The following is a 23792-nucleotide window of genomic DNA, read 5'->3' on the forward strand; positions in this document are numbered from 1 at the left end:
TGGTGGAAAATCAGACCGAGGGATACCGTCGTCATCGCCATGCAAGGAAGATCCAATACCGAACGCATCACCGCACTTCCCCGGTACATAACAACAGCTCCATGTCGCATCGGTGTATTCGTAACGCGCCGCCGCACATGCTGCATAATAATCGTTCACGGCATTGGCCACCCAGTCCCGTTGCTCAGGATTGATTAGAAATCATAGCATTATTCGAAACGGCGGGTAGAAAAAACTCGTAGTGAGTAACCGAGGTATCAAAAGAGACGGCGACAACCGAAACCCCGACATATCTGCCACCGACATACCTCCGTTCCTCCCGACAATGCGATCGCTCGTGGTATCAACGTATATATAACGGAAAAAAAGAAACAAGGGGAAATCCCTGAGCCTAGCCTTCCTTTGCCTTCTCCTTTCCAAGAAAAAAAAATGAACTTGGTCCTCTTCCGCCCCTTGCCAGCCCTTGCTCGTGCTATAGAGCATAGTTTTCCGTATGTAGGTAAATCTCCTCGAGCTCGTCATCCCCCCATATCTCCGCTTGTAACCGGGCGACCGTGTTGGCAACGCCGACCCGCATGGCCGCCGGTCCGCACACAAACACGGCCGTCCGACGACCCAAGATACCACGTCCGTCGGCGCCCCCCGTCGCCCACTGCTTCAGCATGTATCCCAGGTCCGGCCGGCCGTACTCGATACTCCACCCGCCGTCGATCTGGTGCGGTACGGGGAATGCCGACCGCATGAGGTTCTTTTGGAACTCGGTCGGCGTCTCTGGGAAGCCAAAGTCGAATCCCGACGGCGGGCCGAACGTGCTCGTCGGTCGCGCCTGGTCCTTCGCCGACGGCCGCGCGTCGTCGAGCTTGCGGAGGTGAGCGAGCTCGGGCGCCCGTACGGGAAGTTCGCTCGGGGAGTCGCGGTACGGCGAATCGTCTTGGCCTTGGTTTTCGTTGCCGCCGCCGGTCTCGGGCGGCAATTTACGAGGGGAAACCGGGGCGTAATTAAAATGGGGCGCGTCCTTCGTATCGAGGGGAGGGAAGCGAAATTCGCCCGTCTTCTTTTGCTCCTCCTTCTGATCCATGTGGTGGTGGGCGCCTTGGCCGTCGTCGCCGCGGCCGTCCACCTTGCGGAGGGCGTCCTCATGCGCCGTATAGCCGTCCTGGTACTGGTTCTGGTGCTGGTGTCGGTACTGTTGGGGCTGGAGGTATCTCGGGTGGGGAAGGGCCGTGATCCCATCTTCGTTCTCGGCGCGCAGTTCGCGTTCGCGCTCTGGATCGCCTTGCGCCTCGGCCTGGATCAGCGCAGAGTTGCGCTTCGACGCGATGCCGGCCACGAAGCCATCCAGTCTGTCGTGGAACATGTGCCCGAGGGCCCGGGACCCGCTGCGGTCGCCGCCAATCATCTCCTGGCGCTTGCGCACCGCCGACGTGACGAAGAACTTGCACGTCACGCTCTCGGGAGGAGCCGCTTCCCTGCAAATCCGAAGCTCCTCGCGGAACCAGTCCATCGCCTCGAGGTGCTTGATGGACCAAACCACCACCACCTTCCGTGTGATCGCCTTGCCATCTCGCATTCGCTTGATGAGGTTGAGAAGCTGCGACATCAACGCCGTGATGCCCGTGCCGCCGGCGATGAGGATGCACGTGTCAAAAGCTGCCAGGTCTCTCCGCATTCCGCCGTAGGGTCCGTCGAGGAAGGCACGGTAGGTGTGGAACGGGCCCTTCTCGATGGCCGTCTCCAGCACACGGCGGGTGAAGCCACCATACGGCTTGAACACCACAACACAGTCCCTGTACTGGTCGCCGTACTCCGAGGGGAAGTCCTCGCTGCAAAGCGAGGAGATGGTGAAGGGGTGGTTTTCGAAGAGGGAGATGCCCGGCATTCGTAGATAGACAAACTGACCCGGCTTCCACCGCATCTGGGTCGGGATCGTGACCTTGACGGCATTCTCCGGGAGCAGGGTGATGGCCGCCTCATCGCCCACCAGAAAGGCCAGGCGCCACGGCTTCAGCCAGTTGAGGTTGAAGACCCGGAGGATGAGGCAAAAGACCCAAATGGCCACCGTGGCCCACAGATAATCCCAGGACGCGAGGTAGTTCTTGCTGTGCCAGAACAGGAGACCCACATAGGCCACGGCCACGGGGATGTGGAGGAGGACAAAGGCCTCGTATGCGATCCTCCTGACAAACGGGAGCGAGGCGATGCAGAGCCATGCCAGCGGGACGAGACAGGCAATGCCCGTCCCGTAAATGACGCCGCTTCCTCCCTCGAAAAGGGCCTGGAACACGTCCATGCCACCGTCATCCCAGACCGGCTGGACGTAGAAGGGGATGGCATGGACCAGGGAGAGGAAGAGACAGAGGTAGCCGGCCCATCGATGAAAAACATTGAGCCGTTCGGGCCCGATGCCAATGACCATGGTGAGGATGTTGGCCTTCATGCTGGTGGCGATGATCCAGGGGGTCAGGGCGACGGCGATCATGCCGGCTCTTATGGCGACAGGCGGCGATCCATATTGGATGCTCTGCCAATACAGGGGCTGCAGCAAGAAGCAGTAGAGGACGACGAAAAGGGCGGCGATGAAGACGACGGTCAGGACGGCGAGCGAGGAGAAGGTGAAGCGATGTCGTCTCCAGGTGATGTCGGGGATGGGGCGGTAGAAGATCCAGCGGAACAGCGCAAGAATGTCGTTGAACCAGCCAACCGACGAAAAGTGCGCTTTCGGGCGGAACTCCTTCTCGCCCAAACCGTCGTCCTCGGGGAAGAAGTGCTGGGCCATCTGGCCGGTTCGCAGGGCCGTGGCTCGATCGGGGTCCCTGGCGTACAGCGCCTCGTAATGCTTTTCTACCTCTTGCTTATATATGGCCTGTCGAATCTTGTCCTGCCAAAAATGCCAAACGCGTACAAAGACAACGCTCACCATAAGCGCCAGAGCGAAGAACGTCCACCCCCTCGCATACTTGCCCGACTTGATCCAAGGGTCCACCGTGTTGGCCTCAATCAGGCCGGGAGGGCTGTCGACGTCTAGTGGAATATGAATGCGCTTGTGCAGGCCTGGCAGTGCTTGCGCGGCAGCACCTGCCCAATCTCGGAGTTGCGTGGCCATTCCGCTTGAAGAGACAGAGCTCTGGAGAGAGCTCTATCAAGGCGACTATGCGCGCGATAGCCGGGAAAAACTAGGGTACCATAAACCCGTTGAATATGCTGCTCGAGGCTGAATTCTCCTGTTTCCCTGGCCCCAATCCTGGTCGTTACACAGGTCTCCTCGTGGTGACGCCGGCTTCCGTCCGAGGATCAAGTCGTATCGTTCTGTTCAACACCCCCTTATAGGGATTGTATGACCATCGTGTGCCGGAGTTGAAAATCTTGATCGAGGGGAAAACCGCAGTGGTTGTTGTAAGACGCCGGACGGTCTACCGTTCAGTGGGCGGCGAGGAAGAAGGCTATGACTGAGAACGATACAGCCATACAAGGAGCGTCGCTCCTGGAATTGGGTGCCACTGGATATATGGAGCCACAAGAAGTATGCTTGGGGGCGGGAAGACACTGTACAGCGTTGGAGAAAAGAGGAGTTTGTGACAGGCAGTTGGTCGAACAAGAGACAGGCTCCTCGTCTAATGGGCGGCACTATGGTTGATAGCAAGTGGGGCGGTGCGTGATATGCACGACGTGCGTGTATGTGGGTGTGGGTGTGTCGGGGACTGCTGGCGTGAAAGCGACGAGTCGAGTGGGAAGTCAGGGGAGATGCTCGACCTCTCTTCCCTCACGGTTGCCCAGGTCAAATACTGTGGCGCGAAGCCCTGCGGTTGGTCAGGCAGTCATTAATACTGGCCGACAAGATCTCGGCAGGTCACCCGCTGTGGGATGTGAAGAGCGAGGCGGAATGCGAGGCGAGAGTTGGGAAAAGGTGTGCGGTGGCTGCCCATGCATGCAGGACGAGGGCTGCAAGTTGCCCGGTATTAGAGGCTCGGCAGAAACAGTGAGCAATCACGGTCAAGGATGGGAGTTGTACGCCAAGACGAAATGTGTGAAATGTGATTCAGAGCTTTGCGTGGCGTATAGAACAGCGAAATGGCTCAGATGGGACAGCAGAGAGCAGAGTTGACTGATCGAGGGCCCTCGACATCTTCCCTGTAATTCCTGGTCGACCGGGCAGGTCAATGTGTTCGGCCGTGAATTGCAGTTGCGGGGAGGGCCAACCAACAGGCAAGACATGCATCCCGGAGAGTTATCAAAGCTTGGGCGACCATCAGCAGGCCGTGCCATGAACGAGCAGTACCGTACCGTACATACCGGTATGGAGGGATTGGGAATGATGATTGGAGACGACCAAGATGGCTGGTGATGGCCGTGATAGCGGTTATGATTCGCAGCAGTGACAAGCGAATCGGCGAGCGGGACAGGGATCCCCTGGAATATTGGGATGCAGAAGATCAAGAGGAGCACAAGTCGGGCGGCAAATTGAAGCTCGTGATTCGCCGACTCACTCTTCAACCATGCACCTCTGACCTTCGTCGGTACCTGCCTGAATGCCGCGAGCCAAGCACCAGCCAGTGGCGAAGGAGGAAGACGAAGCGCCGTGGATGTCACCGTGACATCCCATGGTTTCGCTCCGCTCCATTTCTCTTTTGTTTTCGCAGGCAAGACGACTACAACGTATATTCTATCGACGCCGGGGACTTGGAAAGAGTTGGTAGTGGCCAGTTGGATGTCAGAGAGGTCGAGGGCGGACAGCTTGTTCAATATCCACGCATTTCATCTCCGTGGAGATCCGTTGACAAAGATCGCTGGGGGCGGGTCATCCGAGGACAAGCACTATGGCGGATGTTCGGAGGATCTTCCCCTGGCCGCGTTGTATCCCGTGTCGGGAAAGAAAGTGAACGGTGAAGGTGGCGGTGAATTTTGCCATTTACGCGGTCGATGCATAGCGTAATGAATGCGAATCAACGTCACAACCTTTAGGGCTGGATAGAAAGCTTGAAATGAGCATCCTACCTGGAAGTTTTCTCATTCCCTCACATTTTCGTCCATCTCGTTGTGGTATGGATCTGCCCTGCGACTGGGAGCTTCCGGGCATCGTTGTACATAAATGTCTATGCAGGTCGCCCGATATGTGGCCGTATAACCATGGATGAAGCTGGGTCATCCGTATTGGTTGTTCGATGCAGAATTGGTGAGAACGGGCAATTAGGCCCCGTTCGACAATTTTATGGCACGGGCGAAATTCAGTGTTGACGACGGCGACGAACATCATGAAGATGAGTAACGAAAAGTCCAGGCTCCACATTTTATAGTCTTGTTAGTAAATAGGGACAGTTGACGAAAAGGGAAGGATTCACCATCGCACTTCCCCTCCCTTTCCCCACCTTTTGCGAGGAAGTGAGGGCAAGAGGAAAAGACAAGGCTGTCAACAGAACATCATCAATGATTGGCCCAAAATCTATGTCCGTATCTGTACCGCACGAGGCTGAAGGTGCAACAACAGACGGGAAAAAAGACAAGGGAAAAAAGTCAATTGATCACCTACCATTGGCATACAGCTTCCAACAATTACGACAGAAATTTCTGCTGACATTGTGTTGGAAAACAAAATCCCTGCGCTGCCAATGGGCCTGGTTTGACCCTTGACGTAATATCATCCGACCTTCTCTCTCCATCACCCACTTGTCCCACGACAAAAAGAAAAAAGAAAAACGGAAACATGGCCACTCCCAAAGGTCTACCCCGGGAGACCTTCGCCAAACTCACCCCCCATGCCTACCTCCTCGCAAATCTAAAGCCCGAATCTCCGTCAACGAAACCCACCCGCAGTAACGGTCGTGCCCCCGAGGAGACCCGGCCTGCCAATGCCAACACCTCCTCTCTCAGCCACGCCCACGGCAGCGCCCTAGTCCGAATCGGCGACAACACCGTCATCTGCGGCGTCCGCGGCGAGATCCTGCCCGTCGCCAACATACCCAACTACCGCCCGTCGAAAGAAGCCTCTGCCGATGAACTGATGGATTACGACCTCCTCGTGCCGAACATCGAGCTATCTACCGGTTCCGCCCCCGAATTCCTGCCCGGTGGACCACCAACCACGCTCGCCCAAACCCTGAGCGCGCGGGTGTTCAACCTTCTCCACTCGTCCAAACTCCTCAACCCAGACGAGTTCAGGATATGGCAGACCCTTCCCACGGAAGAAGATGCGGACGCCACGGCCGCTGGGGCCGATGACGATACGAAGATGACGGCCGCCGAAGATGATGAGGAAGAGGAAAACGCGGAGGGCAAAAAGGTCGTCATCGCATATTGGGTTCTCTATATCGACATCTTCTTCATCTCGTTCGACGGAAACCCCTTCGACGTCGCCTGGATCGCCATGCTCGCCGCTCTCGGGAACACGAAAATACCCCGTGCCTGGTGGGATGCGGATCGGGAGATGGTCATCTGCACCCGCGTGGACCCGAAGCCGCTGAGCCTGTCGGGCTTCCCCATCCCCTGCACGGCCGTGGTATTCACTGGGAAGGATACGGAGAAATCCACCGGCGAGAGCGAGTTTTGGGTCCTCGTCGACCCCGACCGCCTGGAGGAGACGCTGTGCGACGAGTCCATCTCGGTTGTCATCGACAAGACGTCGGGCAAGACCAATCTGCTGTCCATGTCCAGGCACGGCGGCACGGCGATGCAGCCTGATCTCATCATGAATTATGTCAAGGTGGCCGAGAAGAGGTGGGACGAGCTTCGTAGTTTGCTTACTTGAAGGAAAATGTGATACCCGATACATAAGACCATGTAAACATGTCCGAGAGATGCCAGAAGCCATATCATGCTCATATCAACTCAACTGTCCGCCAGCAATTACCAGGTCCACCATTGGTACTCTGGTAAATGATTGTCCTACCTGATTTCAAGGAGGGAAACGGACGGGTGCACGAGCCTGAGACTCATCTCCTATTCCTCCTAACTGAAGAAACATTCCCGTCCTCCCCGCGTCTAGAGACCACAGAAAACAAAAATTGTCAGGCTGTGAAGTACACCATTCTGTAATCCCCTGTCATGGTCGTGGTCTACCATAGCGAGACTGAGGGAAATAAACCGGTATGAGGTACGAATAGGTGAAGATACGAAGTACATTATTTACTACGGACATCAAGCCATTGAACGCAAGTTGCGAGTACACAGTACCCAATTTCTAGTACCCAATTCCCGACAAACACGAGAAAATATTGCAGAATTATGTATTCCTCACATCGAGCCACCTTTTCAGACGTTATTCGAAGGCAGTAGATACCGGAGGAACAAGATTTTGTCTACCACTCAACCCAGGAATGTCTAATGAAAGACCCCCATTCATATCCACGCATCCGTAAAGGCGACGCGCAGGAGATGTTGAGCGGCTGGTTGTAGAAGAGAGAAAAGTCCAAAACTCCCAAGTGCAAATCAGAAGCAGGTTTTGTACTACTCAGTGTGTACATCGATTCATGATAGAATTCACACTGTATTACCTAAGCCTGGTCAAAGCTCCACTCTTATCAAATCAAATCTCATTTCCCAGCATCCACTTTTGACAAGCAATTCTTTTCCCCAATACTTAACTTTTTCCACGAAGCTCTTCCTTCCTTCAAAACTTCGCCATGGAGTCACTCACCGAGACCATTTGGGATGTTGTCATCTGTGGCACAGGCTTGCAGCAGTCGCTTCTGGCCTTGTAAGACCCTTCTTGTTTTGCTCCATGATTTCTTTCTTCTTTCCCATGTTCCTTTCAAACATTCTGACCTGACCGGCTGACCCAGCCTTGGTGCTCCGTGAAGAGCTCTCTCGCGCTCGGGCAAGCAAATTCTGCATCTCGATCCCAACCCCTACTACGGCGGTGACGAGGCTGCTCTCACGCTCCGAGATGCCGATGAATGGGTAACACGACACCAGGACCGGCAGGCCCAATTCTCGTCAGACGCGGCAGACGCAGACCAGCCGACCCCAATCTTCTCTGCTGCTTCCATATCCAGACCGGCTGAGCTTGCGGGTCCAGCATCTTCCCTCTCCTCCTCCCGAGCCTACTCCCTTGCACTCGCCCCCTTCATCGTCCACACCCGCTCCGCCCTCCTCTCACAACTCGTCTCTTCCCATGCCTACCGTCAGGTCGAATTCCTAGCCGTGGGTTCCTTTTTCATCTTCCAACCTGCTCCCTCCGCCATCGCTGAGGATCAAGAAGATGGTACGAACAGGGAACTGGGTCCCTCACTAACACCCATCCCATCCACGCGCGAAGCCATATTCGCCGACACCACCATTCAGCCGCGACTGAAACGTGCCCTGGTCAAGTTCCTCAAATTCGTTCTGGAGCACGATACCGAGTCCCAAGCAGAGAAGTGGCAACCCCGCGCCGACCAGCCCTTGGACACGTTCCTCCAAGATGAGTTCAAACTGGATGTCGAGCTGAGGACCTTGATCCTCGCCCTGACCCTCTCACTCGACGGGAAAATCACCGTTCGGGCAGGTCTGAAGGCCATCGAGCGTCATCTGACTTCTATGGGCATGTTCGGTCCAGGTTTCGCTGCGGTGTACCCCAAGTGGGGAGGCGGAAGCGAGATTGCCCAGGTGGGTTGCCGGGCCTGTGCCGTCGGCGGCGGCGTCTACATCCTTGGAACGGATATCAAAGCCACACGTCCCTTGGAAGGGGATTCGGACGGGGCGAAGCTAGAAGTTGAGCTGGGAGAACCCGACATCCGGGTGCGAACTAGGCTACTAGTCCGTGGCCGTGAAAACGCAGCGGAGAGCGACGAAAAGATCAGCCGCAAAGTAGCCACCGTGGACTCTCCTCTGCGTTCGCTCTTTGCACCCACTCTTGAGGACGCGCCGACTCCGGCCGTTGCGGTCATCGTCATGCCCGTCGGTTCTGTAAAGGATAGCGAGGACAAACCGTCGTCGTATCCTGTATTCGTCTTCGCTCATTCGAGCGACACTGGGGAGTGCCCCCCTGGACAAAGTAAGTCAAGATTTTCCCATTTCACATCCCCTCTTTCCCAACCAACATGATGATTCAATACTCCAATCTTATCCACATTGTCTGAGCTTTTGCTTTGACGTAAACGGTTTATTATATCTGATACCTCTTTTTCGTGTTTCTGTCCATTATCTGCCCTGTGTTTAGAGGAGCAAACGGCGGCTAACGAAAACGTATCAGGTGTTCTCTACTTCACTACTCTCGCCACCCCAACTTCGTCCTCCGTACTCGACGGTGCTCTCGCATTGGTCCTCTCTGCTGTTGCCAAAGACAACGGCGGAGAGTCACCCAAATGTATCTACCAGTTGCGGTACGACCAATCGTGCGGTAGAAGCAAGTCCGGTCCAGAGAACGAAGATGGCATCTTTACCTTTCCATCGCTGCCCCTTGACCTCGCTTTTAATGACACCACGTTGGACTCTGTCAGGGAGTCTTGGGTGCAAGCCATGGGACCCTCGGATACCGATGAAGCAAAGTCCAAGTACATGGAGTTTGAGAACCGGGAGGACGTAGATGATGATGAGCAGAATAAGGAGTAAGTGGCGCGTAGAGGTCACTCCGTAGGTGTTGAGCTATTATTTATATAACCCACGACAATAATGCCAATAATGATCTTCACGTCAATATCATGATCTCCGTTGCACAGCTTCAGTTTCCTATAGTAGAAGAACTATTGTGATGCCTTCCGTTCCCCGAAATATCAGCCAACCCCACAACTCAAAGCCCAAAGCAACGACCAGTCTTCTCCCGAATGGCAAAAGTCAAACAACGTATCCAGCCCCCAGGCCAACCCGCAGTTAACGCAGTCCAGTTGAGTCGATGGCCGCATATGTTCGCGGTGTGCAGAGAATGGAAAGGAAATGGAACCCAAACGCCAACTTCATGTACCTTAGAGCACCAATGTTTCCCGATGGATATGACAACCTCCCTCGCCCCCTTAAATCACATGCATTGCCTGGCCGATGCGTAGAAACCAATTCCCGAGACCCGATGCAAATTGGAAATGCCCCATAGTAATGACAAGGAAAAGAACCCAGTGCGTAACTCGCTGTTATCCCGAGTTCTGGCGAGCGCGGACGTTGCAGCCCACAACAGTTCGTAAAAGACTTGGGATGGAATAAGGGGCTCCATGCTGTGGCCTGCCCAATGCGCATCGACCGCGTTCAGCTCAGTCGTAGATGTCGTCCATATGTCCCATGTCTCCAATGTCAACGCCGACAGAGATATTTCCGAACGGCCGGCTGTCTTCAAGCACCTGCTCAACACCAATTCTGCTCTTCGTGGCCAGCGAAAGTACATGAAGGAATGCCTGTGCCGCGACGCTCTTTGCATGCTTTCCGGGGGTGGCGATGTCCTGAAAATCGATCCACAGGCGGCCCTGCTTCCGGTCGCCAGTGCGAGGGGCACCTATCTCGTTCGCTTGCGCCTTCAAATACGTCAGGAACTCGCCGCTCGCCGTGTCAAGTCCGGCTTGAATCCACTGCGAGTCTTGCGTTACTTCCGCATCAGCAAGACCCTCAAGTCCCAGGCTGTGGTCGGGATCCGAGCCATGGTGGCTTGCCGTAGCAGCATCACTGTAGCGCTCGATGGGATGAATGAGGTTGCCCCTGGGACTGGAAGTGAGTCGGTGACTCTCGGCACGCTTCTTCGAGCCGCGGCCCAGGACGGACGAGGGAGGCTGAACAGAGGGAGTCCGGTTCCATGGCATCAGAGAAGACGACATGCGGTTGTCCAGAGGGGCTTGACCCTCCATGCCTATTTCGGGGGCCATGGAGTCGTCGCCCAAGAGAATGCCCATGTCATGATCCTCGTGGCCCTGGCCTGGCTGAGGCGTGACTTCCTCGAGCCTAGGCCGAACGTGTCGACCGTGCTCCGCCTCGTCATCTTCGAATGCCTGCGAAAACGTTCGTTGTAAACTCTCCTCATGCGACGGTAACCTGCCGAAGATTTGATTTCGAAGTGATATTCCCGCAAAGTGACGTGCCAAGGGGTGTTCAAAACCCGGGACACCAATAGGTCGGCCAATTCCCGCGATACCCTGACCAAATGTAATGTGGTAGGCGAATGCCCGCGCCTGCGCAGGAGTTATCTTGCGTTGGTCAGCGCGTTCCCTTTCTGCTCTTGCTAGATAGTCTCTATGCCGGGCCGTGATAAGAGCGCTGGGGATGTAATTAACGTCATCTGGGGCAAGCACCCTGTCTCTCCGTCGCTGCCTCGTTGGACCAGCGCGCTGGAATGTCAAGCCGGTTTCGGGAATGCGTTCCTGCGGCGAGTGAGGGAAGGCCTCTGCATCTGGAAGTTGCTGATCTTCCATCATGAAGAAGTCGCCTTCATCGCCATCGCCGTGGCGTCCCTTCAATTCTCCTTGCTGTTCCATTTCTGCCATCTCGTCATGAGGGGCTTGTTGGGAGGGGAGGGGCGGCAGCTCATCTTCAACATGGTCAACTATACCGAGAACATTGCCGTCGGTGTCAATGTCTAGCTCAAGAACCTCCATGAGGTCTAGGTCCTCTCGTCCATCCATTGGGTCCATCCGCGCAGGCGACAGGTCTGGTTTTTGGGCAGATGATGGAAACCCAAAGGGGAAAGGGAATCCAAGGCTGCTGCTTCCTTCTGACTGTGGGAGATTCAAACCTATAAGGGAACTGGCACGACGACTGGATGACGTCCCCTTGTCCATGGGGCTGAGTTGAGAGTACGCCTTCGCAGATGATGCCTGGCTCTGGGATTTCAGGAACAGATTCACGTCGTTGCCAAAGTCGAAACGAGGAAGGTTCGGATTCGCGATAAAGCTAGGATCGTCTTCAAGAATATTCTGCTCGGGCCTTGTAACTGTGAGCTATGAGATGCAGACATGGGGGAGAAAGAGGGATACGTAGGGATTGAATATCATGAACAAGTGAAGGCAAATCCCAAATCATCACGTACTTGGCCTTTCCGGCTTCTGGGTCTGTTTCATTGTGGGCAATGAGGCGGTAGAATAACTTCATGTTCGACTGGACCTTCTCGGCATCATTGAGGACATAGGCGCACTGTTGCGAGTAGACCCGAGACACGCCGTAGAGTAGGTTACCCTGCAAGCGCAGTGCTATGGGCGCTCCAGGCTTGCTGATGGCCTCGCATGCCTTTCGGACGTTGACTTCCTGGATAGCCTTGCGTGTCACCTTTCGACCACCGCCGCGCGGCCCAACGGTGGCCACGAGCCTAGGAGACGCTTAGCATGGATGATCCACGGGTAACGGGGGACGGGGCCTTTTGTGCATACCAGATGGTTGCGACACCATGCTGAGGGTTGGTCAGGACTGGGCGGCGACATGTTAGGTGTGTTCGGAGGACTGGGGATACAGAGTTGGAGAGCGAGCTCACTGTCGTGGCTATAGAACATAATGGCTGCTTTGTCGTCTCGAGAAGCTCAGGCGAGACGGTGGAAACAAGGGAAACCAAGCAGAAACGACTCTCCAGGGGCGGCGGCCAGGCTCGAAAGACGGACAACGAGGCCTGAAAATTCGGATTTCTGCCCCTTTTCTGACTTTCAATTTGAGGTATAAGAATGTTCGTACACGGCGCCCAAGTCAACGACGCGTAGATGAAAAGGGGTCGATAAATTCGGAATCAAAGAATATCTATACCGATGAGAGAATGATAAGATGTCTGGGGTAACTGGCTGTCGCGAACGTAACATGAGAGAGAGAGAAAAGGAGTCGTAATTCTGAGAGTAGAGGATCACGAGGACGAATGACTTCATACATCTTTCGAGGGAAGAAAAGGAAGGAACTGGATTATTCCGTATCTGCTTCGTGCCTTCCATATCCGCCATACTGGAGTAGACGGAAGGGAAGGCACCCCTCCCCCCTTCCCCTATTCCGCAAGGATTCGGGTACCTCGCACCTTCCTCTGACCATGCTGTCTTCAGCTGACGTACCTCTCGTCCCTGGTGACTAGAACTGATACGTTCCTTTTTTCAACCCCTCTCCGGTACTTGACAGTCAGGTGCCTTGCCTGGAAGTACTCCTGGAAATGTTAAGGATGTAGATATGCGAGGTCACTGGGAAGGGAGACGAGGTTGAAGCATTTGGCGGACCATAAGCGTCGATGTCGGTTACTTTGCAAAACTCGAATGCATTTCGTGGATTCCCTCATTAGCGTCCCTATAGCCTCCTCAATCTTTTTCGTTTGCCCTGATCCGCCTGGCCTAAGGGTACCGTATGCTTGATGTGTACACGCTACTCATACACTCCAGCCCATTTCTAGATCACACATACCTGCTGCCGGGTCTATTAGGGCCGCCTGTGTTCTCCCACTGACTTCTCTCTCACGCACATTCTTTTCCCCGTACCGCTTGGCCGTCCGTTTTTTTACTGAGTCTTTTTCGTGCTTGTCGGCCTCACGGGTGCGCTGTACATCCAGACTGCGCAGAAAAGCAGGAACCCTCCGAACGTGAGGAACATGCCCAGGATCCATGGCCAGCCAGCTACGATGGCGTAAGATCGTGGCCACTCATCGTGAGCCATATGTCGGAGTGTGAAAGTATTCTTGTCTTCAATGTTGGTGAGGAAAGGCCGCTTGTAGTTGACCATGAAGTTGAAGATGCCGTGCTTGTCCGGCAACATGAAAGTGCGTCCATGTGTCGACGCGTCGGCGGTCTTCTCGACAAGTTCAAGGTTCATACGCAAGAAGGGCGACAGCATGCTGACTTCGAGCTGGAGTTCGTCATCCTCGGGCACAATGAAGGGGACCCAGCTGTCCCAGGAGTACTCGGAGATGGAAATGGAGTAGGACTGTAGATGTATGTCAGTTGCTGTTATCTCATGGAAGAAGCATTGCGGCAACGAAGGAAAGAGAGGGGCAACGAACCGCATTGTTGCCGACGCGATAGATTTTGGGGTTCGGCTCGCTCTCGACGCCCGGCTCGGCGAGACGATGCTCCACCTTATTCACCCGCAAAACGCCAATCTCCTGGAACGTCCAGCCAGAGATCTTCTTCGCAAAGGCCCGATTCCACGTGCTGACCTTGTCTCCTCCCAACTTCTTGACCTCGGCGTCGAACCACTTGTCGCTCAGCATTTCCGCCGAACCAATCAGAGCCAAACGCGCCGAGTTGCGTGCTTGGAATGTTGAGACCAGCGACAATTGCTCGCCCGCCGCGAAAAGCTCATCCGGATCGACGACGTCGCCCTGCTCCTTGGGGTTGTAGCTGTACGCCGTCTTGCTCGCTCGGATAACCGGGTTCAGCAGCGCACTCGAGCCCAGGACGTGACCTACTCCGGAGGGGAAGGCAAGGACCTCGTCCGCCTCCGCTCCGAAAATATCCTTGATGCCGGGTCGCAGGGGGCTAGGCGCGGAGAGAACCAATACATCATGCGACTCATCGGCGCTGATGGTATCATAGTTGAAGTGGTCGACAACCAGGCCGGTCCGATCGGCGGGGAGTGAGATATCGAGCTCGCTGAGGAGGCTGATGAGAGAGGACGGTACGCTTTTGGAGGCGGTGTTTGTCACAAGGATGTTGCCTTGGGCGTTGATAAATTTGACGAGAGTGTTGGGAGTCAAGTTAGGACCGAGACCTGTAGAAAAACAATCAGCCACCAGATACTGTACACAACCGAACTCACTCAGACCGTACTTTTGACCTTGGTAGGGAATATCAGGATATGGTCGTAGACCCGTTCGCCTAAATGGAATAGGTGCAAGTTCTCGCTCTTGGGAGTTTCATAGTCAATCTTGAATCCCCGGCCTGAATACCAGTCAGCTCCATGTCAAGCGCCAACCCCCCGTTGCAATATCCCCTCTTTTCCCGGAGGTGGGTGGTAAGCAGCCGGCACGCACCCTCTAGATCACCCAGAAATGTCGAATACGCGTCCTTCTCGGCGACATCGTCCAAGAGAACCAGCAGCCTGTCACCGCTGGCACTAGCAGCGTGCACAGCTGCGGCGAAAAGGAAGACGAAAAGCGAGAGGAACGACTTCATCTTGGCGGTACGTCGTGTCGGCACACTCTCGCGTGAGTCGCCAAGGGAAGAAACGAGGACAAAAACGAGAATATTGCGACAGCTCTCCCTTGGTTTTCGCTGTCGCAAATTATCGCAATGTGAACAAGGCCCCCAATCTGGTCGACTACTAATGGACTAATTAGCTGTGGTTGAATTGAGCTTTGGGGATACGTAGTCCAGAGCTGACGCCAAGCCGGAATAACTGGAGCTCTCTTGCAGGTACTTCGCAACATACAAGTACGCACCTTCGGATCAACCCCGACGTGTTTATCCGGTGCTTCTTCTGCCGAACCAGCCCATTCCACAATTGATCCGAGACCTCAACTTCATGCCATTTCCGACGGCCTTCTCCCTTCACCTCGAGTACGATCGTCCCCAAGCATTGCACCGGGTCAATTGAGGTACGCAACACTGCTCTTTCGCACAGGCCTACATCTCAATTAACGACCACCTCGCATAGTCGCCGAAAATGACGTACACACCTCCACGATTCTGGGCCGGCCCCCTCAGGTATATCCGCTGGGCGTCTCGCGAGCGTCCCGCCTACTTCTGGTCCGTCGTCATCGGCGCCACGGGCCCCCTTCAGCTGGCTCTGGTCCCTCCCGTCAGGAGGTGGCTCGGCGATGACAACGCGCCTCGGATTCCCGTTACGTATCCCGGTATGTTGGCCTGGTTTCGTCCCCCTTGGGCGTGTCAGACAAAACATTGCTGACATTGAATTCGAACCGTACAGTACCCGAAGGTCCGAGGAAGCAGTTGACCGGCTACGACGACGAATAAATCCTCCGTAAAGGAAAAGCAAGAGGGACGAACGAGGGTTGTACATAAGCTGGTTGGCGTTGGGGTTTTCTTCGCACAATGCGGACAAGGATAAGGAGACACAGGGCCAGGAAAGGTGCCCGGTCTTTGAATACTTGCGACAGGCTTCTAGTCGAAGCATTTCATTCACATGTACAAAGTACATAACTATGCACCTTATCTATAGCACGAATTCTCGATTCCCCCGCGGGAAAAAACGACCCGGCACCATATCTTCTATATCATGACTTTTCTTTTTGGGCAGAAAACGACGGGTGAAAACAAGTGCCCCCTATTCCCCTTCCTTACATATTCATATCGAAGACAGCCTCCTGGCGAAGAGATGCGGCTTTCGACGGGGCAGACTCTATCTCTCCCTGTGAGCCAGGCTCCATTCAAACTGCTCGAGTTAGCATCGGGAAAGAATCGCATAAGATAGAATACCGCAGCAAGAAGCTTACCACTCGTCCATCCTCATCTCCAGTATAGATACAATGAGGCATGGGTGTGATGCAGGTAATGCCAGCATCGTAGTTCAGGCCGTCCTCAGACCGCTGATCGACGTGATCCAACCGCCGCAGGAGCTCCAGGGTCCACTTCCCATTCTTCACACACTTTCTCCAAACGTTCACCCTACCTCGACGGTGGCCCGTGAAGATAAGCTGATTCTGGAGCCACTCGTCGCCCGAACCTTCGTAAAAGGCGCAGGAGTGGACAAAGTCGTCCGACTCCATGCACACGTTCTGGTCAAGAATGAGAGAGCCGTTGATGCTGTAGAGCACCACGTTCGGTCCGCAGCACAGAATGATGTCGCCCGTCACGTCATTGATCGAGGCGCACTCGACTTGCCGTGTAAGCGGCAGTTTCCGGATAAACTCGAGCCGGTTGAGATCCCACATGAACACCTGTCCATCGGCTGAGATTGACACGAACGTGCTGAACGTCTTGGACACGGCGACGGTGATAACGGGTGCCTTGTGCCCGAACAGACTGGAACGTGGGAGAAGCTCGACTGGCCGACCGGGTGATGTCTGAATGGCGAACACGGAGATAACACAGTCCTCCCCTGCCGTGATGAGCGTCTTGGAGTTCGCGAAAGTGACGCACGAGATCTGTCCAATATGGAGGTTCTCGAACAAACCGGCGGGCTGAGTCAGTTAGTACTTGCTCTCACAATAGAAGGGGAACTGTGCACATTGAGTCTCACCTTTCGGCTGTCACTGAAGAAGAACCTAATGCTGTTGTCGGCATATCCCCATTCTAGCCATTTATCATATGGTGGTACGTTTAGGCGGAACGACGGAGCACACAACAGACGGTCCAGCTTGGGGGCGTAAAGGAGCGAGGAGATCCTGTCCTGAGATTCTATTCGAAGTGTCAGTCACGAATTCGCCTGACCACTACAGCAAGGCTGGGTGTATAGAGCGTGCTTACCAAGAAGGGGTTGCGGAAGCCTCGTGAGGGCATAAACCGAAGTGTCTAGCTTGCGTTCTATGCCCTGTAGGACTTCACGCTGCGGGTGTGGCTTGGCGAAGACCTGGTGCGGTGTTTGACCAAAGTTGTGGATGACGCCAGCCGCGATCCTGCGTTCCTGCGGGTCGCTGATGTTGTCTAGGTCGGCGGCACCGCGGTAAGACAGGTGATGGAAGACATTCAGGCTTTCCACCGCGGCCTCGCCTCTTTGCTTGCTTCCGAAGATCAGATCAATCCAATGGTGCAAGTTCCGGCTCACATAGGGGCTCTCCAACGCCTCTCGATGCTTCGCGATGAAGATTTTGGGGTCTCCCTTGGCCCATGGAGGCAATTCGACGTCGTCCACCCTGACGCCTGAGCTTTCCCGATGGCCGAAATTGTAGCCGTTCAGATTCGCGAGGAATTCCGGCAAGCAGAAAAACTCGGGTATCAGCTCCCTGACGTCGGCCTTGTTCTCACAAGAGGCAGATTTCCACGCCTGCGGGATGGACTGGAAGAGGCGATCCGCATGGTCGAACGTGCCTCCTTGAAGGAGGATGTAGGACTGCACAAAAGGCGGCAGCCGGATGAGGTACGACGAGACGATCATAGCTGACGAGTAGTGGGTTCCGTAGTGGAATGGCGTTTCCCCAATCTCGGCCAGAGCCTTGTACGACTCCTGAAAGCCTGTAACTCGGCTAGGAGTCTGGGCGCCCATCGGTTTCGAGAGGTCCCTGAACGTCGCCGGATCGTCCAAGTTGAGCTCCTCGCTCGTGTAGTCGGCCAATACCCAGGGAAAGACAGGGTACTGGGTTAAATCGTTGAACGTCCGACCGGCCATGGTGTTGACGAGCATGAGGTAGTGGAAATTCGATATCTCCCCCTTCTGCCACCTCCTCAGGGACGGATTCCAAGCAGACGTGTTGAAGATGCTTCCAAATTTGGACCCGAACCCAAGAGCTTGCGAGGGCTCCTCCATTACTTTCAGAGTCTCAAGTCGCCAGCCATCCTCTGGATTTGGAAGCGAACTTGCGGCGTTGGTGTGGGGTGCCTTGTTCAGCAGTTTGCCGAACAAGAGGTCTCTCGAGACGGGGTTCATGGTAGTCAGCAAATAGCTGCGACCATCTGTGAAGAAAATCTCGATGGCGACATCCCGGAACAAATATCTCCTCTTGGACACACTGATAACGTCGTGCCAACGCCAACTTCTCGACTCTTGTTCGTTGCGGCCCGAATTCTGTCGCCTCTCCGTGGTCTTGACATCGGTGATAATCTCCGAGAAGGGATCTCGTTCGTCGGGCGGCGCTTGCCAGGCGTTCACAATCTCTCCCGAGGCGCACTGGAACACGTTGTCCATGATGTACAAGGCCTCTCTCCCAACAATGAGAATGCCTTCGCAGGCTTCTAGACCGATGATGCGCGAAATATTGTACACGAACTGTACTTGATCCCCCTGCTGGAGCCGTCTCATGACCTTGCGGTTCTTGTCTTCGAACCCGTCATCTCCGTCCAATGCATCGTTGGGGTCGTCGACCATCTCGAAATCGTCTTCGGGTCCCACTGCCGAGCCCGAACAAGAAGACTCGCTCTGCTGGTACGATGTCTCGGGTTCTCCTATGGCGCCTTGGCTTCTTTGTGCCGATGGTGCTTGGGAAGACGTTGGCGTCGCCGAGATGGACGCTGATGCCGGCGTTGCGGGAGGAGCGAGAGTGTTCACTTTCAGCGCTGAACTCATGGCCAACTCTCCCGCTCGACGCTTCGGCTGGAATTCCTCATGGTTATTCGAGTAGTCGGGAAGGAGTCTGAGTCGCATGCGATTCCGTCCTTCAGTGCGATCCAGCTTCCACTTGGGTTGCGTGGGCTCACTGAATACCGCGCCCGGGCGCCGCAGATCGCGGTCCATCTTTGCGAACGCTGAAGTAAGGAAGGCCATATCATCTTGCTGGTCTTGCATTAGCCGTTGATGCTTAAAGTGTTCGCTGTTGAAGATGCTCTTCATCCAGGAACTGTTGGCCATCTGATATCTGAGTATGACATTGTCCGTGGCAAGATTTCCAGCCTGCCATGCTTTCAGGCATTCCTTACGCTTGGATAGACGGAGCTTGCTGCTGTCGACGGTTCGTTGATTTTCCGCGGCCACAAACTCCTCCCACGTCTTAGAGATGCCACCGAAGAAGAATGCATCCAGGGATGGGCGGTGTTGGTCCACCCAGACGACGAAAGTTTCGTTATCCACCTCAGTCAATGTACTGAACTCCGTCGTCAACCGCCGCTCGTCTGAAGTAAGGCCTTGCCTGAACAGAGCCGTGGACTCGTCCGGCTTCTGGACCAGCATAATCCGGAGTATGTTTGCAGCTGCTAGCCGAATAGGCTCTCTTTTGTCGACCAGCTTGGTGTACAGCTGGTACCAGAGGAGCCTCACAAATTCTTGTTCATTCGAAAGGCAGCCCAATATTGCAGTTTGCCAGTAAAAGATTTTGTGCATGAAAGCCAGAGCCTGTTCCTCGGTTGTCTGAGGGTCGTCGAGTTCCGACAGCCGAAGAAGAATAATCCTGAGAAAGCAATGACGAATCGTCGTCACCGCTTGGCTGCAGAGTCGGACGCTCTTCAAGGATGACACCTCCGGTCGTTGGAGGTACTCTAGGAGGGTGCCCAAGAACCCCAGCATGGCCTCGGCGCCGTCCATAAACCAACCCTCGAAGCATGCCTCGACAACGTGGTTGCTGAACCTCGCCATGTTCATGAGCACCTTTGGCTCGCAAAGAACCTTTTCGTCGCGCTGGATATGATTGGCGAGATGATGAATGACGTTCCGAAGCACGTATGATTCGAAGTAGGCCTGGTGTTCTTGGAACCCTGGGGGCACCTTGGCGAAAAGGCCAAATCCAGGGAACTCCTTGCGATTCAGAAGCTGATCGATGAAGACGTCCATAACCAGTTCCAACAAGGCATCTCGAACCGTACTACTTGTCTGGTGGGAGGGGGCATCCTTCGGAACAGATGGCTGCAGTAGAGACGGGGCCGCTGCATCAGAAGCGGCTTGAGAGGTCACAAGAATAAAAGAGGACGCTTTGCGGAGAGGCGTGCCCCGCGATGTAGTCCGCGGTCTGGTGGCAGCTGGGACGCTGGCAGTGCGAATGATGGGCGACGGACCAGACACAGCCAACGGACGGATGATCACATCCGCACCTTCGAAGGTGAGAGTCGCGTCTGGAGAGTTGAGTTCCGTCTCAGGAGACAATTCATCCGTGCTCACCACAACCGGATACAAACCGCGCAGGAGCTGGCGGACATATTCCGAAGATAGCGCAAAGTCTCTGAAGGCCGAAGAACGGGAATGAAGACTTGAAAGAAATAGGACAACGGTGTTGAGAATAGAAACGCGGTCGATGACCCGATCACTTGGCTTCCGTGTGTGTTGCGTACGTCGAGAGTCAAGGGTTTGCGCAAGGTCCATGGACCTAGCTCGGGACCTAGTCACCTCCAGGGAGGCAGCAAACGGACGTCCGTCAAGGGCTGGGGGCGAGCTCGGGTCATCTTGGTGCCTGAAGACGTCCCTAAGGCCGTTCTGCAACATGGAAGTGATAACCGGAAGGGCTTCGGGAGTGGCGATCTTGGACTTGTCGAATAACTCGAGGAGGTTGGAGGGTTCGAATTCGCGCGTAAAGTCGATTTCGGCCACATCATAGCCGAACAAGATGCTGAAGCATATAGGCCACAGAGTCGGCACGTCCCACCAGCGCTTCAAATGGTATGCCATGATGGTGAATCCGCTAGTCTTGGTCGCAAACTTGGTTGTGTAGGCGCTTCCGTGGGTTACCAGTAACCGAGCAAGGATTTTCGCGCCATATACCACGGTTTCGGCATCGTCGTCGGCCAAGAGATATAACAGCCACTGGTCCATACTCAGCAAAGTCGATCGAGCGTCGCCGGATTCCCTCACCTTGTTGGTAACTGTCCTAGCAAACTTCCTAATGTTCGCCAGGTTCCCTTTTTCACAAAGAAGCTCCGAGTACATGCCCAGGATTTTGGTTCCTAGTTGCTTCTTGGAGAGAAGCTTTGATGCGGCAGAGGCAGATGAGGCGCTGGTATCGAACGTGGCTCTCCGAGCGAAGCCAGGAGTGCTCGGCCGGGTGCTGGAGGAGACGGGCCTGGGGGTACGTGGCAAGGAAGATGCGGGCGAGTGGAAAGCGTAGGTGATGAAGAGGGCCAGGGCCCGGTGCACTTCGGCCGTGTAGTTGCACTTGACCAGTTGTTCCAGGGCATCCATGAAATGCGGGAGAATGTCACTGGAGATGGATTCCGCCTTCATGGCATCCAGAAGCCTCTTCACGATCCCTATCAAAGGTCGTTTCAGTACCATGTCCCTCAGCGGATCCTCGACGGACTTACTCATGCGGATTAAACGTCGACTGTTGAACTGCCGGAATTTACTCCGGACAGAAAAGATTACAAACTGCTTGTAGTATAGCTCCTGTGTGATGGGGGCGGACCGTCTCCATGTGTCAAAGTCAATAAGAAGCACCCGGTATGCCAGCGGGTTGATGATGAAGGAGTCCAGAGGCTCAACATGGTTATACCCGACGAAATCGAGGACGAGGCTGAGGAGCTGGAAACTCAGCTGGTCTCGCTGTTCACTCGGGACGGCGAGTCGAATATTGGCGTTCTCGATCCCCGGGCTGGCGCTGTATCCCAGCTTGGCCCTCAAGAGCATGCCGAGGATCGCATATCCGTTGTCGCGTTCCATCGCCTCACTGTTCCTCCAGCTCCTCTTGATGCACAGGAATAGCATCTCCACGGCCCGGACGACCTCCTCCACCGTGGAGGCACGATCCACAAGCTTGAGGGCCAGGGGCGTAAAGCCCGCCAAGCGCCACAGGTTGTCGTCAAAATGGGATGGGACAGCGACGACAGGATTTCCGATAAGAAGCCCAACGCCATGAGACCGAGCCAAGGCTTCCGGCAATGACGGCACGGCCGCGTTTATAGCGATGGCGGCGCCGCTGCGATGGGTCATTTGGATCAAGCTCGTCGAGGCCGCACGAGGAAGAGCGCGGTGCAGCTGAGTCTCCCGGAAAAGACCATCTTCCCGGAAAACTGCCGCGGGGAAAATGCTGAGAAGACTCTTGCTTTCGGGGACCAAGGTGCCTGCTTTCTCTCGAATGGCCCTCAGCAAGTCGGAGGCCTCGTCTCTTCCAGGGTGGACAATCTCATTGCGCAGGCCCAAGTTGGCCGAGGCCTCGTATGTCTGGAACCCGCCCAAGCAGTCCTGGTAGTTCCCTTGATACCGCGGTCCCAGACCATTGTGGACAGCGATGAGGTCATCGCTCAACGTATCTTCAATAAGGTGGGCGGATGCGAGGGACCATTTCGAGAAGACCTGCCCCGGGCCCAGGCGGCTAGCAAGCCCTTTGGGGGTACCGATGAAGGCTTGGACTGGATTAGGCTTGGAGTTGCTTGAAGTGAACGAGCGGAGGCTATCTGTGCTGCCGTGAGACGACGGTGGGGGCATGGGATAGGCGCACTTCAGCTGCTCGGAAAACTCCCCGTCGATGTAAAGCGACGCCTTGCTCGCCGTAATCGTCTTTGGCCGCTTGTGAACTAGGGCGATATGATACCACTGCCGCTCCTTGAACGCGACTGACTTGAACCTGACGCTGGGGCGCTGTGTCTTGACTGATGTTTGGAGAATGAAATTCCGCGTGTCTTTTTCTAGGTAGATGAGAAGGAAGCACGTCTGGGTCGAATCACACACCCCGAACAGCGTAGTATGGGAAGCAGGGTCAAAACGGTCTATTCGCACCCAGGCTGTGAAGGTGTAGCCAGGTGCGTTGCTCGGGGGAAAGACGCGGCCCAGGGTAGGGAGCTCGATGGAGGAGTGTCCCTGGAGAGATAAGTCGAGCTGGAAGAAAGGAGGGCCACTGTAGGCGGATGCCATCTCGCGGGAGAATTCAGAAGCCTCCTGGGACTGATTCGCCAACAGGAACTGGGTGTCGGCTGGCTGATTGGCGCCCAAGTACATCAGCTTCTTGCAAAGCACCAGGACCTTTTGCTTCTCATCAGGATCGAGCCGTCGAGCCGGGTCGAAACAAACCCGCAAGAAGCGCGAAAGGACTCCTGTGGAATGAAGGGCGGCCAAGTTGAACACGGACACGGAGACTGCGCTGGACACGACATCTAGAACCACCATGGAGACAGGTTCGACCGGAAGGTCCTGGGCCCTTGGTATGGTCTCCCAGAAACCGACAACAGTCCGCAAGATCTCAGGGATGTGAAATACGCTGTTGTTGTGGATGACTTTACGGACCTGCGCCGCAACATCTGGTATAGACCGGGAATCCATATCCATATCCTTTTTCCCGTTCTCAGGGACATTATGACTGCTGTTGGTTCCGTGTCCCTCCTCGGTGCTCGGCAGAGCCGAGCCATTCTTTTTGATTGACGTGGTCTCGAAGACAGTCCGGAAGAGTTCACCAACGCGCTTGTCGCCGAGAGAGAAAGCCAAGAGCTTTCCAAAGATTTGGGATCTGGTCCAAGTGTCGGAATCGCTCCCTGCAAGACCAATGCTGG

At 55.1% G+C, this 23792-nt stretch overlaps 7 protein-coding genes across 7 annotated transcripts; 3 read left to right on the forward strand and 4 right to left on the reverse strand.

Annotated features, from left to right (window-relative positions):
* Positions 1-194: 194 nt before the first annotated feature.
* ACRALDRAFT_1062951 (uncharacterized protein) lies at positions 195-3453 on the reverse strand. Its single transcript, XM_071016699.1, has one exon. The coding sequence runs from the start codon at positions 3101-3103 to the stop codon at positions 473-475; it is 2631 nt and encodes an 876-aa protein (XP_070873001.1). The 5' UTR covers positions 3104-3453; the 3' UTR covers positions 195-472.
* A 2245-nt stretch (positions 3454-5698) lies between these two features.
* Positions 5699-6739, forward strand: ACRALDRAFT_1081211 (uncharacterized protein; the record flags this gene model as incomplete). Its single annotated transcript, XM_071019116.1, has 1 exon — positions 5699-6739. The coding sequence occupies one exon, from the start codon at positions 5699-5701 to the stop codon at positions 6737-6739; it is 1041 nt and encodes a 346-aa protein (XP_070873002.1).
* Positions 6740-7613: 874 nt separating this feature from the next.
* On the forward strand, positions 7614-9522 carry ACRALDRAFT_2054083 (uncharacterized protein; the record flags this gene model as incomplete). Its single annotated transcript, XM_071021695.1, has 3 exons — positions 7614-7687; positions 7791-8965; positions 9131-9522. The coding sequence occupies 3 exons, from the start codon at positions 7614-7616 to the stop codon at positions 9520-9522; spliced, it is 1641 nt and encodes a 546-aa protein (XP_070873003.1).
* Positions 9523-10151: 629 nt separating this feature from the next.
* Positions 10152-12368, reverse strand: ACRALDRAFT_1069900 (uncharacterized protein; the record flags this gene model as incomplete). The annotated part of the gene is made up of 4 exons (XM_071017713.1): positions 10152-11808; positions 11912-12187; positions 12249-12285; positions 12350-12368. 4 exons carry the CDS (start codon positions 12366-12368, stop codon positions 10152-10154), a joined length of 1989 nt encoding a protein of 662 aa, XP_070873004.1.
* A 375-nt stretch (positions 12369-12743) lies between these two features.
* Positions 12744-15122, reverse strand: ACRALDRAFT_1081213 (uncharacterized protein). The gene is made up of 4 exons (XM_071019117.1): positions 14810-15122; positions 14607-14717; positions 13838-14547; positions 12744-13761 (listed from the first exon to the last, which is right to left on the reverse strand). Exons 1-4 carry the CDS (start codon positions 14949-14951, stop codon positions 13339-13341), a joined length of 1386 nt encoding a protein of 461 aa, XP_070873005.1. The 5' UTR covers positions 14952-15122; the 3' UTR covers positions 12744-13338.
* Positions 15123-15441: 319 nt separating this feature from the next.
* Positions 15442-15752, forward strand: ACRALDRAFT_2109391 (uncharacterized protein; the record flags this gene model as incomplete). Its single annotated transcript, XM_071023420.1, has 2 exons — positions 15442-15631; positions 15706-15752. 2 exons carry the CDS (start codon positions 15442-15444, stop codon positions 15750-15752), a joined length of 237 nt encoding a protein of 78 aa, XP_070873006.1.
* A 323-nt stretch (positions 15753-16075) lies between these two features.
* On the reverse strand, positions 16076-22760 carry ACRALDRAFT_2054085 (uncharacterized protein; the record flags this gene model as incomplete). Its single annotated transcript, XM_071021696.1, has 6 exons — positions 21615-22760; positions 21166-21560; positions 17205-21117; positions 16978-17135; positions 16232-16918; positions 16076-16147 (listed from the first exon to the last, which is right to left on the reverse strand). The coding sequence occupies exons 1-6, from the start codon at positions 22732-22734 to the stop codon at positions 16076-16078; spliced, it is 6345 nt and encodes a 2114-aa protein (XP_070873007.1). The 5' UTR covers positions 22735-22760.
* Between the last annotated feature and the right edge of the window lie 1032 nt (positions 22761-23792).

The sequence above is a fragment of the Sodiomyces alcalophilus genome (genome assembly GCF_042370955.1).
Source record: "Sodiomyces alcalophilus JCM 7366 unplaced genomic scaffold ACRALscaffold_6, whole genome shotgun sequence".
NCBI classification, from domain to species: domain Eukaryota; kingdom Fungi; phylum Ascomycota; class Sordariomycetes; order Glomerellales; family Plectosphaerellaceae; genus Sodiomyces; species Sodiomyces alcalophilus.